Source organism: Enhydra lutris, unplaced genomic scaffold (assembly GCF_002288905.1).
Source record: "Enhydra lutris kenyoni isolate GAN:26980312 unplaced genomic scaffold, ASM228890v2 scaffoldscaffold31, whole genome shotgun sequence".
NCBI lineage: Eukaryota > Metazoa > Chordata > Mammalia > Carnivora > Mustelidae > Enhydra > Enhydra lutris.
The window spans coordinates 20,677,993-20,696,280 of NW_019154115.1; the positions used below are offsets into that span (position 1 = coordinate 20,677,993).

At 39.0% G+C, this 18,288-nt stretch overlaps 1 protein-coding gene across 3 annotated transcripts in view; it reads left to right on the forward strand.

The window, feature by feature from the left end:
• LOC111153180 (protein inhibitor of activated STAT 1) overlaps nucleotides 1-13,427 on the forward strand; it is a 118,923-nt gene extending 105,496 nt beyond the window's left edge. For 2 of the 3 annotated variants that reach the window (XM_022512026.1, XM_022512025.1), the window contains 6 exons: nucleotides 2,818-2,978; nucleotides 4,716-4,846; nucleotides 5,683-5,863; nucleotides 10,074-10,216; nucleotides 12,030-12,067; nucleotides 12,877-13,395. In XM_022512026.1, coding sequence (XP_022367734.1) covers nucleotides 2,818-2,978; nucleotides 4,716-4,846; nucleotides 5,683-5,863; nucleotides 10,074-10,216; nucleotides 12,030-12,067; nucleotides 12,877-13,170 — 948 coding nt within the window. In that variant the 3' untranslated portion in view covers nucleotides 13,171-13,395. Of the gene's footprint in view, nucleotides 1-2,817; nucleotides 2,979-4,715; nucleotides 4,847-5,682; nucleotides 5,864-10,073; nucleotides 10,217-12,029; nucleotides 12,068-12,876 lie in introns of all 3 variants that reach the window. The other variant, XM_022512024.1, reaches the window with a different exon arrangement.
• The last annotated feature ends 4,861 nt before the right edge of the window (nucleotides 13,428-18,288 follow it).

Here is an 18,288-nt window from a genome sequence, read left to right on the forward strand (position 1 = left end):
CTTTTCGGAGTGTAAGTTCTGCGGCCTGTGGCTTGGATTCTGAAACCGGCTTTATGTCTTACCTTCGTGTGCATGGTCTTCATATACTATCCAAAGTGGTCTACAATTCTGCAATACGTGGACTTTGTCTACAATTACTGTATTTGTCTAGGATTTTCCAGTCTGTGGTTTCTCTACTTAGTATTTAAGCATTAGGAAAAATACCTGCTCAGTAGCAATTTGTACTTCACAGGTAAGTTAAGGTCTGCTTTAAGATATAAAAATTTAATTTGGCACCACCAAGCAGATCTTTATTTGGAAAATGTTTCTGGACTAATGCAACATGTCTTGGCTAACAGTAAATACATGATTCTTGTGTTATAAGAACTAGTTTGTTCTTTTTTGCGTTTTCATCAAGTGCTTGTATAAACCAAATCATAAAAATTGAGTAGTAGAAGAGTAGAAGGGAGTAAAAAGTTGTTTAATCTTACATGTGGATAGAATGGAAGAATGACTGAGCTGAAATATGGGTGTGTCTCCCTTTAGCTTACAAAGTGATTTGAAGCAGATAATGTTTCTGTACTTTAATCATAATGGGTGACATGTATTGAGCACTTACTATATGCCAGACACATGACATAATTTAGCATCGCATGACACATAACTAACTAACTTTATTTATTTATTTATTTATTTATAAAAATTTCATTCATTTAATTGACAGAGAGACAGCGAGAGAGGGAACACAAGCAGGGGGAGTGAGAGAGAAGCAGGCTTCCTGCCAAGCAGAGAGCCCGATGTGGGGCTCGATCCCAGGACCCCAGAATCATGACCTGAGCCAAAGACAGATGCTTAACAGCTGAGCAACCCAGGTGTTCCCACATAACATAATTTAACATAACATAGTACAACATAACATAATTTAAATCCCACAATCTTATGATGTAGATGGTATTTTTATCCCCATTTTACAAAGCTGAGACTCAGGGAGACTAAATGAGATTCAGGATTCCCACAGTAAGTAGTGGGGCCAGGATTCAAATCTAGGTAGAAAACTCCAGAATTCATACTCTGGCCTGCCTTGTAAAGTACTTTGTGCAGCCCCCACACGCTCTGTGAGTGGTCCCTTGTAGAGCTGCTCAGTGAAGCAGAGCCAAAGCCTTAGTCCACACACATGACCATCTTCCTGCTGTATAGCACATACATTTCCAAGTGCGAGGGATAAGGAATTGAGTCTGATGTATTTCTCATAGTAGGGGACACATACATAAGTAGTGCATAATCATGAACAGGGTGGAGTTAGGCACACACACAGAGAAGGGAGCTGTCCGATTGCTCTGTCTCTCTCCTGTCCATCCCTCTGACACTATAAGCTGGCACTGCTCTCTTCTCATCAGCTTATAGCACGGCCTGGGCCTTTTTGTTCTTCATCACTACATCCTGTTGAAGTAAGGAGGAAACAGTGTTACTTTGGAGATAGAAAAAGAGGCCCAGAAAGGTTAAGTGCCTATCCTAGAGGCACAGTAAATCATTGGTACCAGAACAATAATTTAGGGCCACAGATGACAGTTAATTTCCTTGGTAGACTTCCTAGGAAATTGCACATTTCCCTGAAATTCTTCTAAGCCAAAATCCTTTTCCTCTTTCTTTCCTCATTTAACTCATATCCTTTTCAAGCCTTTATGTTTTTCAAGCTTGCAAGTATGTGGGAAATTCTAGTTAGCAGACAGTGTGGTTATTGAAAGTAGGTAACTTCTCTACTGTATATGGTCATTGTTGCCTCCGGGGGCCCCACAGTGGTAACCCAGCTGTGCTTTGTGCAGTGGCCTCCAGGGAAGTTGCTGTGATGCAATAGCTCTCAGCGCAGTGTCTGTGCCTGGGCCCAAGCCAGCAGCTCAGGGACCGGATGAAGTTGGTTTCATTTTTCATAGGACAGACTCTATTTAACCTCAGCGTAAGCAACATTTGCAAGGCAAGAAGAGAAAGTCTCATAACATGGTGGAGATGGTGGAGGTCTACGGATGTTTGCTGAATTATCTGTGCTAGTGCCCAGTGAGGGAAGAAGTACAGAGTGCACGCTCTTGACTTCCTTCTCAGAGCTGCCATCTGGCATCCTGGGGAGTGCTTGCCCTTCGTTCCGTTTTCACATGTGAACTACCCTCATTCAGAGATCAGGTTGGATAACTTTATATCTGTATCCTCCAGTATTTAATAAGACATTCTTTTTCCATTTCCCAAATGCCTAGTAAAGTGGTTCTTAACTTTTTTGGATCAGAGACTACTCAGAATTTACTGGGGCGCCTGGGTGGCTCAGTCAGTTAAGCATCTGCCTTTGGCTTAGGCCCCGTTCTGGGATCCTGGGATTGAGCCCTGTGTTGAACTCCCTGCTGAGCAAGGAGCCTGCTTCTCCCTCTCCCTTTGCCCCTCTCCCCTTACTCTCGAGTGAATAAATTTTTAAAAATCTTAGAAAAAAAAAGAATTTGGTAGAGTGCTCTCTCTGGGGAAATGTACAAACTTGCAGAATTTTGCATATAATTTTAAGGAGTTCGTGGTTCTTTCCCCCCAAAAGCTGATCTGAGAGCTTTGGTGGGGGAGGAGGGAATAACCCTTTCTGTAGACTTTCCATAGTCACTGTGTTTAATATCTAAAGAAATACTCTAACTTTTTAACAGGTAGGTTTCATAGAAAAATGTGTTTAACGTTCTTCCAAATTGATGAAAAGTAACCATAGTATGCTTTAAGTCAGAATACATACGCATTGTGTTTCAGGAGATTTTTATTAAAACTTAAATTGAATAACAGTTGTCTCATACTTACTTTTGTCTCCCTCTTTTAAAGCTTGGTAAAATGCGGCTGACAATTCCATGCCGGGCCCTGACATGTTCTCATCTGCAGTGTTTTGATGCAACTCTCTATATTCAGATGAATGAGAAAAAACCAACCTGGGTTTGTCCTGTCTGTGATAAGAAGGCCCCATATGAGCACCTTATCATTGATGGGTATGTCCATTTATTGTGTTTCCTTATACTGTGACATGACCATCTGTTATTTGGATTTGTCTTCGTCAGGTTTAGGATGGAAATTCTGTAGGAAGTGTTTTCTGAGTAATATATTTTTAGGATTTTCCTGATTCTAGAAATCAGTTCTTTTTAAAGTAAGTAATACTGTGAGCATTTTTCCTTTCTAAGTCAACGTCCTCCTGTTTGGGGGAGCGCACGCTTTACCATCTTTGTCTCCTGACTTTTACCATTTAAAGTACCAGTGGTTCTGAGCAGGGTATGGTTATACCTGTTCTTCACATGAATCCATCTACCCCTAGTCATGCAGACCATGTCAGAGAAAGTGAAAGCACTGAGAAACTCTGGCTAATTTAAGCTCATCCAAATTGGGCTTTTTAGTGGAAGTTAACCTGTTTTTGCAGATGTTTCTCGTGGTTCAGTTGTGGTTCATCATACCTGTTCCCCATCATAAGGGCTGCTAAAACTGTTCAGCGTGCTGAATAGCAGCTTTCTTGGTTTCTCTCTTTCCTCTGAAATACTTGTCTTTGTCTTGTCTGCCTCCAGCATCACAACAATCAGGGGTTTTTGTGGTGATTTTTTTTTTTTTTAACACTCCTGTGTTTTATCTGTCCTTCTAAACATCTTGTTGGAGTGTTTCTCTAAATGTACCCCTTATCCTCTAGCCTCCTTCTGTGTCCTTTTTGCCACTGAACAAAGATAAATTGTGGAAAGAAGGATCTTTTTGGTAGTTACTGTACTCACCAGCAAAACACTTAAGGCAGCTTATCTACAGCCTTTGAGAAAACTCACGAGTCTGAATTTGTACCATTAGAAAGGGGATACATTTAGCAATACAGTGTCACCTAGAACTTGAAAGATGGCAAACCAATCATGGGGAAAAAGTAAATGTGTCACTTAAATGTTTTATGTTTAATTGTTCAGAAGTGACAGTGATCACTAATAAATCTAAGTTAAGTAATATTTTACCAATACTTTGTATTACATAGCTTTAGATCCCCTCCTCCATAAACTGGGATCGTTCTTTATTTTTAAAAGACAGTGCACACATAAATGTTATCTATACACACATTTAAAGAAAAATGGAAAAAGGAAAATAAAAGGGCTTCATAGTGTATTTTCTGATATTTGTTTTTCTAGAATTGTGATAGTACAGTATTAATATTTTTTATCCATTGGTTTCATTTTAGAATTTGACACTTCCACACATTTTTTGCAAATCTCATTTCTTAATGTCGGCATGGTATTTTTCAAGGAGATGTGTACCATTCAGTACCTATTTTTGTATGTATTGTTTCAATAAGATATGCTTACTGTGGACAGTTTGGACGATGCACAAGAATGTAAAGGAGAAATGATGTCCCCACTCAGAAATAACTGCTGTTCATGTACCATTCACACACAAAATTTTATTTTCACACTGTAGAATTTTATTTCCTTGGCATCTTTCCGCTTTCTGTGACTATTTATTCTTAAAAATCTTTGAAAACCTCGTTTTTCATGGTTATGTAAGGTACCTTGTATAAGGTACTGTAATCTAAGTAATATTTCTCTAAAATAGGCCTCAATTTTGAGAACAAATAATTGTCTGTTCTCCTTTCTTCTTTCTTGTTTATACTTCTACCAAACGTAGGAGATCTGAATGTTTTTTGAACAGCAATACTTCTAGTCTGTTTTCATTTAGAATGTGATATTCAGAGGACCACGTATTTTTTGTAGCTTGTTTATGGAAATCCTAAAGTACTGTACAGACTGCGATGAGATACAGTTTAAGGAGGATGGCTCTTGGGCACCTATGAGATCAAAAAAGGAAGTACAGGAAGTCTCTGCCTCTTACAATGGAGTTGATGGTGAGTTGATGGTTTTCCAGAAGGGTGGGGCAGTCTCCCTGCTGTGGTATAGCCCTGCTTTTCAGTATTAAAACACATGTATTTCTGGGGGCACCTGGCTGGCTCAGTCAGCAGACCATGTGACACTTGATCTTGGGGTCGTGAGTTTGAGCCTCACATTGGGTGCAGAGATTACTAAAAAAATAAAATAAGCTTTTTTTAAAAAGTATATATTTCTGAAAAACATAGCAGTTTATGGGTAGCTTATGAAATTATTGATTAAACATTCAGAAGTAGTAGAGAACTTTTAAATTCACTTTGCCAGCTTTTAAAATTTTGGGATATTGAGATTTAAAAGCAACATAATCTAGTAAGTCATTTCTAAGGTCATGCTTTTGAAATGGTATCCTTTTAAATTTTTAAGAGATTTGGTAAAGATTAATGAACATTTCTTCTTCGTTTATGTTATTTTTCTGGTTTTTAGTATGTTTTTGTTAGAAGGAAACTATGACTTTTAAAAAATGTTAGATACATTTCTTAAGTATCCCGGGTACATATGTAATATATAGTATTTACCCTCAAGCTGCTTTTATTCTGAAATAGACATATGTTTTGATTGTTTGCCCTAATTCAGAATTGTCTTTCAAAAAAACAAAATGAAACAAAAAAACCCCTTTAACAACCAATAATAAATAGTATCTTTAAACTTAGGGGACCAGAGCTACTACTCTCTGACCCCAGCAATATTTTAAGTTTTAAACTATAATTAATAAACTAATCCATAAGGGCACACTGAGGAAAAAAAGAGAGGTGTCATAGGTCTTTTTTTGCCTTGTGTTTTGATCATTCCCACACAGGATGCTTGAGCTCCACATTGGAGCATCAGGTGACTTCTCACCACCAGTCCTCAAATAAAAATAAGAAAGTAGAGGTGATTGACTTAACCATAGACAGTTCATCTGATGAAGAGGAGGAGGAGCCATCTGCCAAGAGGACCTGTCCTTCCCTGTCTCCCACATCACCACTAAATAATAAAGGGTAAGTACTGAGACCTTGAAAAGTCATTGTGAAAGTTAATTTGCAAGTACGATTTAAAAGATCTGCCAAAGAAAATGATTATCCATGATTGTAAAATTTAACTTGGTAGTCAAAGAATAGGTTGTATTTTCCCCAGGTGTGTGATAATCTTGAGGGACTAGGATAGTGCATTCAAGGAGTCCCTTGGATACAGTATTTATCATACCAAAAGGTATTCTAGTGCAGTGGTTCTCAAACTTCGGTGTACAGCAGAATCGCCCAGAGAGCTCATTAAAACACACATTGCTCCCCTATTCCCCCATGTCTGATTCAGGAGTAGAGACTGAGAAAACTTGTCTCTCTGATCAGTTCTTAGGTGATCTTAATGCTGCTCATAGGATTTAAAACATTTACTCAGGCTGGAAATGTATGCTATAAGATTAATCCTGAGTTGAATCTTTCAAGTAGAAAACTGAGGAAGACCAGAGGAATGCTTTAAGCCGGCCTCAGAGTATGTGAGGTTTGCAGTGAAAGAAGTCAGAGCCTGAAGTTGCAGGGCACAATGCCTTCTGTTTTGCAAACTCATGTCCCATATTTGCCATTAGTCTCATATCAGTAATCGTGTACCTTGGTTATGCTTCAGTTCAGTTTAGCAAACACTGTTATCTACTTTAGGTAAAACACCCTGTGCTTAACATGGGTGATAATAATAATAATAATAATAATAATAAGCACAGTCCTAACCTTAAAGGTTTAACATCTTGTGGAGGATAGTAAAACACATAGCTAGCTCTAGCTGTACTCTTAAATAGACTCAGCCGCATGAGACACATTAGGGATTCTCAACAAAAAGTCTTCATGTTTTGCTGAGGCACAGTTGTGGCACACTAAAGGTGAATCTAGAAAGAGGTGTGCCCTTTTTTAGTTATGTGTCAGGAGAATGATGTAGCCTGTTGGACCTGAAAAGGAGCTATTCAAAAAATCTCCTTCCAACAAACAGTATGCCTGAAGAAGGAATGTTAAGTGGGAGAAGGCCTGATGTAAGGTTGCAAGGTTCAAGAGGGAAAGTTAACACCAGACCAAGAGCAGGCATTTCCATGTTTGGAGTGAAATAATTTTCAGGTTGGAGACTGATGAAAGATCTTCTATATGATATGAAAAAAGATCTTCTATATGAGAATATTTGTAATTACTTGAAAGGTAAAGTTGAAACAGCAAGAACATAATAGTGATAAATGTATCTCACTCATTAAAAACTTTGTTTCAGGAGTCTTCATAATACGATCAAACCTGTTACACAGGTTGGTATTTTCACTCTAGAGGAGCTTCACACACATCAGAGAGCAATAAAGACATTAATAGCAGTATCATTATTCTAAAGGGAAAAAAAAAAACGAATTCACTAATTCTGCTTTAAGTCTTACTTCATGAAGCATTACCTCTGATGAAAGCGTACCCTGATGGCTGCTACCCAACAAGCCTGACCTTGTTACTGCCCTGACTTATTTTATAAATCTGATTGAGAAAAAAAGAAAAGTCAAATGGCCAGAAGCTGGTATAGTTAGAACAGATATCAATAGACTCTTGATTCCAAGATATTTTATATATCAAAGCATACTGTGACCAAATACATATTATATTATTTCTTTAAATATCATAATTTGGCGACATGAAAAGATATTTCATAAATCTAGGTGTATAAATACCTTGTAGATTAAATGCGCCATTGTGTGTAAGTTAGTTCTACTCCTTAGAGTATTTTAGTAGTCATGCATATATGTGACCTGTGTGGTAGTTTTACTCTCTTGACTATACATTTTTCCTTAAGAGAAACTTTTTTGAGTGTTTAGAGATCTAATGTTTCAGTTCTTCAGGTATTTGCTTTGCTGTTTTTCCAAAAATAGTTTTGTTTATTATGTTTAGAAAATTATATTAGATGCATTAACTACTTCCTGAGCTTCCCAGTGAACAAGTAAACCCAGATACAATATTTACAAATGTCAGACCTTTCTCTGTTCTCAGATAAAAACAAGCAGCCTTGGGGCGCCTGGGTGGCTAGGTCGTTAAGCCTCTGACTCTGGCTCAGGTCATGATCCCAGGTTCCTGGGATCGAGCCCTACATCGGGCTCTCTGCTCCTCGGGCAGACGGCTTGTCCCTTTCCCACTCCCCCGGCTTATATTCCCTCTCACTGTGTCTCTCTCTGTCAGATAAATAAATAAAATCTTAAACACACACACACACAAACGCAGAGCCTGAAAGTTTATGGCATTTTTAGAAGGATACAGCCATATTCAACACTAGTGGCCATTTTACAGTAATGACTAGCTGATAAAAACAAACCTAAACCCTGAGAATATTGTATTTGTTATTGTGCAGTGTAAAGGTGGAAATGCTTTTTCAGAATATTATCACAAAATTGAAAAGAAAGTTGCCAACCAGGAATTGGAGGCAAACATTAGTAAATGTAAAACATTTTGTTGTCTTTAGCCGCCAAGTGTTTAGTATTCATCCAGAAGTGGGTTTTTTTTTGCTGTTTGGTGTACCAAGATGTTTTCAAAGGCCGGCGTTTCATCTGCTTTCTTCTCTCCTGTAATCCCTTAGGCATTGTCAGAGGAGACGGCTAATGGAAAGTGGTACTTTTTATAGATGTAAGAGGTTTAATTAAGTTTCCATTAGACAAAACATTTTTATGAGGTAGATGAGAGTCTATTTTATGCTTCATATTCCATTCATGAAAATATGGTAGATGGTCATAATTAGAACTCTGTTCCTAGACATCCAGCCTTGGCCTCTTTTGAAATATTCTGATCTTGCACTGCACCACTGAAATTACGTCACACACCCAAGTACTTTTTATGAAGTTTTTGCAAGCAAAACAGCCTTTCTTTTCTCTTTATTTTCCAAAACATACATGCCTGTTAGCCTCTTCTGTGGTTGGGATAAGACATAAACCTTACGTTCACACTCAGGGCTGTTAGAATTCTTTTTCTTTACAAAATCATTTCAAGTCTTCCTTTTCTTTTTCATTTCTTTCTCTCTTTTTACTTAATTTTTTTGTAAAAAAAAAAGATTCAGGGACACCTGGGTAGCTCAGTCTGTTAAGCATCTGACTCTTGGTTTTGACGCAGGTCATGATGTTCTGATCATGAGATCAGGCATCTGTCTGGCTCCACACTCAGCGTGGAATCTGCTTGGGATTCTCTCGCCCTGTGCCCTTCCCCCATGCTCACTCGCTCACACACACTCTTTCTCTCTGGAATAAATAATAAATCTTTAAAAAAAAAAAAAAAGAATTTAACTTCTCAGCTACTGAAACATTTCATGCTGTTCTTCCAGAATCCCCCTTTTTTTTTTTGTCATTCCCCATCCCCTACACACACAGTTCTGTTCTCCCTTTAAAATCTCTCCACCACCTGTTCATTTTGGAGTATCTCTTCTTGTCTGCTGCCTTCGTTCATTCAGCCGGCCTTGTATGCAAACAGTGTGCTGATGAGTGTGCGGGGCATTAGGTATACCAGGATAAACAGTTCCTTGTCTCTGTTCCATAAAGCTTATACGTCTGGGGGCCAGCTGTTAAATCCACTGCTCAGATTGCTACCGTCCCCCAGGCTTGTCTATACGTGTTTTCTTTGGGAGGATATACCTATACTTTTTACCAGACAGCACTCAGTGCTTATTTTTAAAACGTTTCAGAATCAGAGCACCTGCGTGGCGCAGTCGTTAAGCCTCTGCCTTCAGCTCAGGTCATGATCCCAGGGTCCTGGGATCAAGCCCGGCGTAGGGCTTTCTGCTCAGCGGGAAGCCTGCTTCTCCCTCTCCAACTCCCCCTGCTTATGTCTCTCTCCCTGTCAAATAAATTAAAAAAAAAAAAAAACTTAAAAGAATAAATAAATAAAAGGTTTCAGAATCTCAGCTGCCATAGATATCTTCTGCTAATCTCTCACTGGAGGGGCTCAGCCGTGCATTCTGAAAGTGTAGATGAAGCAGCATGTGATTATGAATGTCGGACATACCGTTGCACCCATCCATTTCCCCCGTAGCTCCTGCAAACGGCTACTGTATATGCAGATTACTTCCTAGTCATTATGATAGTCTAAATTCTATATTGCTTTGGTTGTCTTTTTATTTCCAGCACAAAAGGTATGATTCATTTTGTGAGATGCAGTCCCTTTGTTAAACCTAAAAGTTCAACTAACTCGTGAAAATTATGCAAACCTTTCCTCCTTCTAGCATATTAAGTCTTCCACATCAAGCGTCTCCAGTGTCCCGCACCCCAAGCCTCCCTGCTGTAGACACAAGCTACATTAATACATCCCTCATCCAAGACTACAGGCATCCTTTCCACATGACACCCATGCCTTATGACCTACAAGGTGAGTCACCAGTTCTTCTCTGTTGTCACATAGCATTATGAATACCTTTCATCTCCATAGTCTTCCTCTGGGTGAGTCTAAAGAAGGATGGAAAGATTGATAAAACGGGCTTGGGCTTAGGGAACTGGGGGAAATGCATACTGTGATCTTAAATGAATAGAGGTCTAGTTTCTTGTTTGTACCTTTATCAGTAGCTAGTGCTTTACTGTCAGTAGTGAAAATTGTGTGATGATCTTTAGGTTTTGTGAGCCTCAGAATAGTCTCCAAGTTGTTCTGGGGTGACTTTCTGTATATTGCTTTGAATTTTGATGTTTATGAAAATTATTCATTGTTCCCTCCCTGGATCCAGTTATAATGCAACAGGCATGTGGGTAACCCTGTTGTATTATCTTTAAAATAGTGCTGATTTGAGACATTGACAGTTTTAACTTTTGTTCCAGTGAACCTGATTCTTCCTTTTAAAGGTAGTTTGAAATGTCAGTGCACCCATTGCACAATGTATTTTGAGTTGATAATAATCATTTACATTATCACAAAATTATTAGTTCTCTTATATCTTTGTAATTTAATAATTTGTATATCTAGGAAGATTTTTATTTCAAAAGGCTGTATGTGCCCATTGTAGAAAATTTAATACAAAAAATGTAAACTGGGAGTTGTCCTCCACCCCTCCCCCTACAGAAGAATCCGGTGCAAAGATTCCCAGAAGCTGAGTTAGTTGAGTAGGTTCTTAGTGCTTGTTAGGAGTACCCTGTTTGAGCTCTGTCCAATAGCACTTTCCTCGGGGAGGGAGATGTTATAATTGATAGTGACCATTAGCCCCATATGGTTATTGGGCATTTGAAACATAGGCTAGTGTGATTGAAGAACTGAGTTTTTCATTTTATTTCATCTTAATAAATGTAGACATCATGTGGCTAAGGGCAGCCCTGTACTTAGGTTACTGCCAGATCTCACTGTCAGGAACCACAGTGCTATCCGTTTTGCAGGTCCTCATGTTATCTGTTCCAGTGTAGATAGTGGATGGATCCCCAAAGTATTTGTGTTGTTGTCATGTTTTTCACTACATCTGCTTGTTGTCCTTTCCCCCAAGTTGAGATCTCATAATAAAGCATTTTATTCACATGGGTTTTCTTGTTCTTCATTACATTTTGCATTGAGTGATATGGACAAGAGTGGGAGTTAAAGAAGGGGCAGCCAGGAATCAGAGCTGGCCCTTCTGTGATGCACCCCTCCAGCAGTGAGGCAACCCCCCCCACCCCCCGCAAATCTGTTTTCCTCCCTTCTGCCGCCGGAGGGTCTCTGAGTTAGAATCTGGTAAGATAGTGGTGAGTGGGCAAATTTGAGAAAGAAAAAGAAAATCTGTGTTCCAGGTTGCTGAAATTTTTCTATGTAAAACTTGTCTCACCCACAAAATAAAGCCAGAAATAATGACCTACCTGGTAGGTGCGGTGCTTGCGAGGAGTAAATTCGAGTAGTTTGAAATGTTACTTAGGAGGAGTCAATGAGAACGTTTGGTGAAAAGTGCTCCATCAGTGTAAGGGATCAGTGTTGGATCCAGCAGGGCAGCTGTGGCCCAGATCGCACAAATGGAGTTACAAGGAGGGCATGTCATGACTAGAGCTTGGACTTCAGCCTCGGTAATCTAGAGATGAGAGAGATGTACAACATTCAGCTCCACTCTTCTTGTTTAACTTCTAAATGACTTCAGAATTAGCATTTTAAGATTTTTGTTTATTTCTGGAGTATTAGGGGCATTAGGGAGGGTTTTTTCTTTTGTTTTCCAAAACTAAAATAATTTTTTTTCTCACAGGATTAGATTTCTTTCCTTTCTTATCAGGAGACAATCAGGTATGTTATGTGAAAAAAATGTTGTTTTCATTGCACATTGGAATATTTATAAGTATAATATGTAGCTGAGAGAGAAGATAAATTTCTTGGGAAGTTCAGAGTAGTCCTACTTATTATTGTTAAGGTTTTATGAATTTAAATAAAATACCCTTGTTTCTACTGTGTCTGAGTATATAGTAGGAACAGTATCTATTTGTTGGTTCCCCAGTAATTGTTTAATAAAGAAACAGGGCAGTAAATCAACTGGTAAATTCTTGGCCAAATATCTCCATAAGAGAAAGAGGGTCAACTGTCTTCTTTCCTGCTGCTTCTGAGCATATGCCTCTTTGGAAATAGAATTTCGAGAATTGTTTGTATTACAAATTAAAACAAAACAAAACAAAACAAACTAGCAGTTTTATTTTGGTATTCCCCCCGCCCCAGTTTAAAATATAGAAATATCTCTCAAGTTCAAGGATGTGATTATTATATAAGAACATCTGATTCTGTGAAATGTTTTATTAGGTATTTCAGACATAGCAGATATGCAGTATATATTAAATTTAGGACTCTGGGGATGCATGGGTGACTCAGTTGGTTAAGCGTCTGTCTTCAGCTCAGGTCATGATCTCAGGGTCCTGGGATCGAACCCACGTGGGGAGCCTGCTTCTCCCTCTCCCTCTGCCTGCCACTCCACCTGTTTGTACTCTCACTCTCTGTCAAATAAATTTTTTTTTAAATCTTTTTAAATTTAGGACTCTGTTCTGCCAAGAAGAAGGTTTATGAATTAGAACTGATGGGTTTTGTGTCTTCTGTTCCCCGCCCCCCAGCATTATAACACGTCCCTCCTGGCTGCCGCCGCCGCAGCAGTGTCAGATGATCAAGACCTCTTACACTCGTCTCGGTTTTTCCCGTATACCTCCTCGCAGATGTTTCTCGATCAGTTAAGTGCAGGAGGCAGTACTTCTCTGCCAACCACCAATGGAAGCAGTAGTGGCAGTAACAGCAGCCTCGTGTCCTCCAACAGCCTGCGGGAGAGCCATAGCCACACCGTTGCAAACAGGAGCAGCACGGACACAGCATCCATCTTCGGCATCATACCAGACATTATTTCATTGGACTGATTCCCTTGCCCCTGCTGCTCCTGCCCCCACCCCAGATTAAATGAACTTGGCAGAAAGAAGAGAACTTTGTGCTATGTTTTACCTTATTCTGTTTAGAAAAGTACACAAGCGTGTTTTTTTCCTTTTTTTAGGGAAAAAATTAAAAGAAATGTACAGAGAACAAAACTATATTTTCAGTTTTACTTTTGTATATAAATCTAAGACTGCCTGTCTGATAAAACACTTGTAAAAAACAAAAAAAAAAAAACCAAAAAAACCAAAAAAAAAAGGAAAGAAAAGAAAAAAAAGAAAAAAAAACAGTACCCACAAACCACCTTCAGTTCATTTTTTTCCTGGATTCTGAAGATTTTTTTCCATCATTTGTCCTATGGTTTTGGTTTTATTTTACTTCAATGGCATTATTTTATTTGCAATAACAGAAAAGGAATTGCATGTATGAAGTTTTAAATTGTGGGCTTTTCTTCGTTGTGGGGAGGGAGCTGGGGGGATAGTTTTCATTTCCATTTTCTAAAAAGGACAGACTTGGATTCTGTTTGTGTGTGTGCATATTTTATCCAGCCTTAAGTTATAAATCTCATCTGTCCCACTGCATTCCCTGTGTATTTTCAGGACCTAGCTCGTGGGGGTGTGTGTTCAGTGTGTGTGTCTGTGTATATTTTTCTGTTGTTACTGTTCCTTCTCCTCCCAAGTTTGCATTCAGTTGATAAATCAGTTGCCTGCTTCTTTCAAAGTGCTTTGAAGGTCTTGAACTCACATATGAGCATCTTTATTGATATCCCAAGTGCATGTTCTCCATCACATATTCTCTCTTATTTGCTAGATACCCCCTGAGAATATGTTTTAGAGATTTGGAGTAAAGCTGTCTGGATAAGGAGTAGGCTTGGCAGACCTGTGAATAATACACTTTAGTCTAGTTCTTTCTTCTAAATTTGGATTGCCAGTATTATGTATTTAAACCAAGTCTGTGAACACCTGCCTTTTGGCCACAGGGTAACAAGTTTTCATGTAAGATCTTCATGCCAAAGTAGGAAGTAAAAATAGCTTAGAAAGTCGTGTTGGGTGTCTTGTGCAGCTGACAGAGGTAAGGTTACATCACCTCGAAAAAGAAAGTCAGTTATCCTAAAAGTAAATTCTCTTTGGAAAATACAGTGCACCACACATGTCAGTCTAGAAATCCACTATCTGATAAACAGTTGAAATGCAAAATAGGCTTGATCCTTGGTCACTTTTACTCTCTGGATCTGAGTGTACTTCTTTTCTTAGCCTAGCTATCTTGTTTGTTTTATTTTTTCTTCACCTTTTAAAGAAAAGCATGACATAGGAAGTCAATTCTTTCTTTCTTTGTTACTTACTTCCTTTCTTTAGAATTCATGGATCAATCTGATCTATTTATTAATAATGGAACATGTAAATATAGTGAGAACTGTTTTTCAGGAGATGAGTGTGGGTTGGAGGGAAGGAAGGTGGTTCTACCTGTGTCCCAAAATCCTCATTAGAGAAGGTGTGATGTTCTTCAGGGAGCACCTGAGGGTGTGGAAAGTATCTTCTAGCTGATGGAGAGGTTTAGCTGGTTTAACAGAAAAGATAGAAAGAAGGAAGGGGCATAACAATTACCATTTTCCCAGGCTGGATCTTTCTATCACAGCTGTTCAGGTTCTCAGAGTTGACGAAGGACCACCTTTGTGTATAAAAGTGTTTCAACCTTGCAGTGGTAACAAAGTGACCTACTTTTTCCAGGTAGAATTCAAGATGGCTGTATCTTCAGTTGTATGATAAAATTAACGGTTCACATGACTGTGTGGCATCTAAAAATAATACCTGTTTTTACAGCATCTCTCTGCCACTAAATTGTTGACTTGAATTTTGAAAAACAAGTTGGTGTTGATATGTATATGTGTGTGTGTATATATGTATTTATAGACAAGTGTGAGTGACATGTGAGTTATATAGTCTTCCCCTACGCATGTGTATTCCACACATACATGGCTGAGTTATAGTCACTAAACAATCTGCAATAAAAAACAAAAGATTCATTGTCAGTGAAAACAGGAATTAGTTAAGTTTTTTAATGAATATGCTATTATGGTGAGTAAACTCTTTAAGAACTCGCATCACTATATTAACTTAGGCAATACTTAATGGTACCATAATTTGTGTCTAAATTCAGATTGGGTTAGAAATCACTCAAGTTGTGGGGTGTTGCTTCTTATTTCACACTGTAATAGGAAACATTTCTGTTAATTCAGCTACCTAAAATGAATAGTTTTTTGTATTCTCTTTTTTTGTTTGTTTTTCTGTCGTTGTTAGTGGTCTCAAAATTCTGATCAATAACTTTGTGTATGATGCTAAAATCCAAACTCTGAATGATCCAGTTGAAAACCCATCCCTCTCCTTTCTTCAGCCCAGTTTTGGGGATGGTGAGTTTCCCTCAGTGCCCTGCATTATACCGACCTAAGGGAAGAACAGGTAATAGGGAGAAAGAAGTGTCTCTCTAGTGGCTTTGGTCATGTCTCCACAAGAGAAACGAACTGTTTGTCTTTTGATGTTAGTTCATTCCACTCTAAGGAGTTTGTTTCTTTGGAAAGTTGTTGACTTTCCCAAGCGTTGCATGAGTGGTAGCTATCACTCTGTTGGTCTCGTGGTCGATACTGGTCAATCAGACTGTCATGATCTGTACTAGTTACTGGTAGAGTCAGGCACTGCACTGTTCTAAGTTAAAAGAAGTGCATGGTCATTTCATCTGTTTTTTCCTTAGCCTGCCCTCACTCCCCTACCCACACCAACACTGACATGCTGTCTGCGGACAAATAGCGACTCTTAGAGTCTTTTGGCAAGTTGCCACCATCCCCTTGCCTTGGTCATTCATAATAGGTGTGCATACGATTGTGTTTCTGTACAGTACTCTCTGTGTGTGGGTGTGTGTGTGTGTGTGTATACATGCACACATCTTTGATAAAATAGCTGTTTGACTTAGCAGGGTTGAAGTGGCTTTTAATTATTTTGTGGGCATTATTGGACACATCTTTTTAAAACAATCTGAACCTTAACCATACCACACTTGGTTGACTAATTTATTTTGAGCATTAAAATTTTTCTTCTGTTAATTGAGATGTTACCACATTTCTGTATCATTACTGACTTAAGAAAGATTGCACTTAATCTTCTGATAAATGTGATTTCCTGGCAGATTTTCCCTAGAGACAAATGTCTGAAACTGAATGAAAATATATCCTAATTTTAAATGCGCTAATTGTGGAAAGAACATTTTTAAACAATTCCAAGTTTAAATACATAAGACGCTTCAAGATCTTCAGGACTTTAAAGCACATTTAAAATTATTTTAGTAAGGATTTTGTTTTATCAATACATGTTGAATTGTTTTTTAATTTAAAAAAAAACAAAAAACACAAAGCTTAGATTTCAGAAAGAGGGAGGGAGAATAGCTGGTGGTCCCAGAGTGTGCTGCTGTTAATTGTTTAATTAACAAAGGGGAAATGTATATAAACAGATATAAAAGTTACCATAAATTCCATGAACTTAAATCTGTGATTCATTGCCTTAAAACTTTCTCTCTTAGAAATTTCCATACCGCATGCCAAACCAGTAAAATGGCTTTTAAAAATGTATAGTAGACCAATGTCAGTTTGTATAAAAGTACCAAGTGAAAATATTTATTACATGCATTGGAAAAAAAATTGTTTACCTATTGAATGTTACCTGTTTATGTAGAGCTCTTTAGATGTAATAAAAGAAAAGCCTTCAGTTAATTTGTCTTCTGTAAAATATACTGTGGGTATTCAAGGGACAATCCCTATGAGAAAAATGATAACGCTTTGTGCTTCCAAAGCACCTTTCATCCAGAGATTTCAAAGCATGGCAATTAACTAATTCTCTCGCAACATGCTTTGAGGTAAGTAATGCATATACAGCCACCGTTCCCCGTTCTTACTGAAATATGACAAGCTTTGTACTGAACCATAGCATCTGTTTAGTTTTAAATCTGTTTGGTAATCTGCAGTGTGAGTGCTAAGAGCAGTGTGGCCTTTTTTGTAAACAACTCTAGGTGCTAAGTAAACCAACTGGAATTTCAGGAATGAACAAGAAACCTGGGCTTACTGTCCTTTCCTAGGGTAGAGGTTTACATCAGGACGTGTCGCAGGATCTTAGAATCCTAGCTACCACGTACCCTAAATTGGGAGCACTGAGTCGGGGGAGATAGCTGTAGGTGCTGATGGCCGCTGCACACCACTCAGGTGCTTTGGGCAAGCTGTGCTTCGGATTCCTATTGGCAACTCAGATGATTAATAAAACTTGCTTTAAAACCATCCTGGGACTATTCAGTGACAGACATTTTTAAAAAGCCTTAAGGGTAAGTACCCTTGTTTATTCTGGCCCAGAACTTCCTTTTCCTGTCCCTCCCAACTCCTGGGTATATACCCTGTCTCGTCCGTGGTGTTCAGCTCAGCTGTGCAGGACTTGCTTCCTAACGTCCATGATGAGTCAGAAAGAGATGTGGGGGCAGGCCCCTTAAGCCTTCCCTGAAAGTGAAATGCAGCGTTTCTCGATGAGGTGCCCGAGGAGCCTTCGACTTAATGTAAGTTTAAGAACCAGTGTGTGCCCTGCCCCCACTTCGGCCTCTAGAAGAGGCCTGGGAGTAGGTAGCCCTAACGATTATGTACTTCTATTCATGTGTTCTTGAAAGAAGGCCTTCCAAGAGTATAAGCCTCAGACCGCACAAAACCTGGATGTGCGCTTATACCGTGTGAGCCTGGGCTCCCCCAGCCCAGACGGTCATGACCTCACCTGCTTAGTGTCTGAGCCACTTGCTGCCTGCCTCCTACAGGACCTTTCTACAGCTCCTAGGAATTTCTGCTCGCCCCCACTGGCAGTTACACTGCTGGGAAAATGAAAGTCTCTCCTTTCTGAGGACCCTGGTTAGGTCTGAAAGCTACAGCATCGTGAGATAATTGGCCGATTATCTGATCTGCGCCGGTCTGTCCCCTGCAGTTTCGCTGGTGCTTAGCCCTTAGATTTGTGTTTTGTGTAACCTCCCAAAAGACACTCCTCCCTCTTCATTTCGTTTTCTTTTTCTTGAGCCACTAAGGCACAGTAAACAAA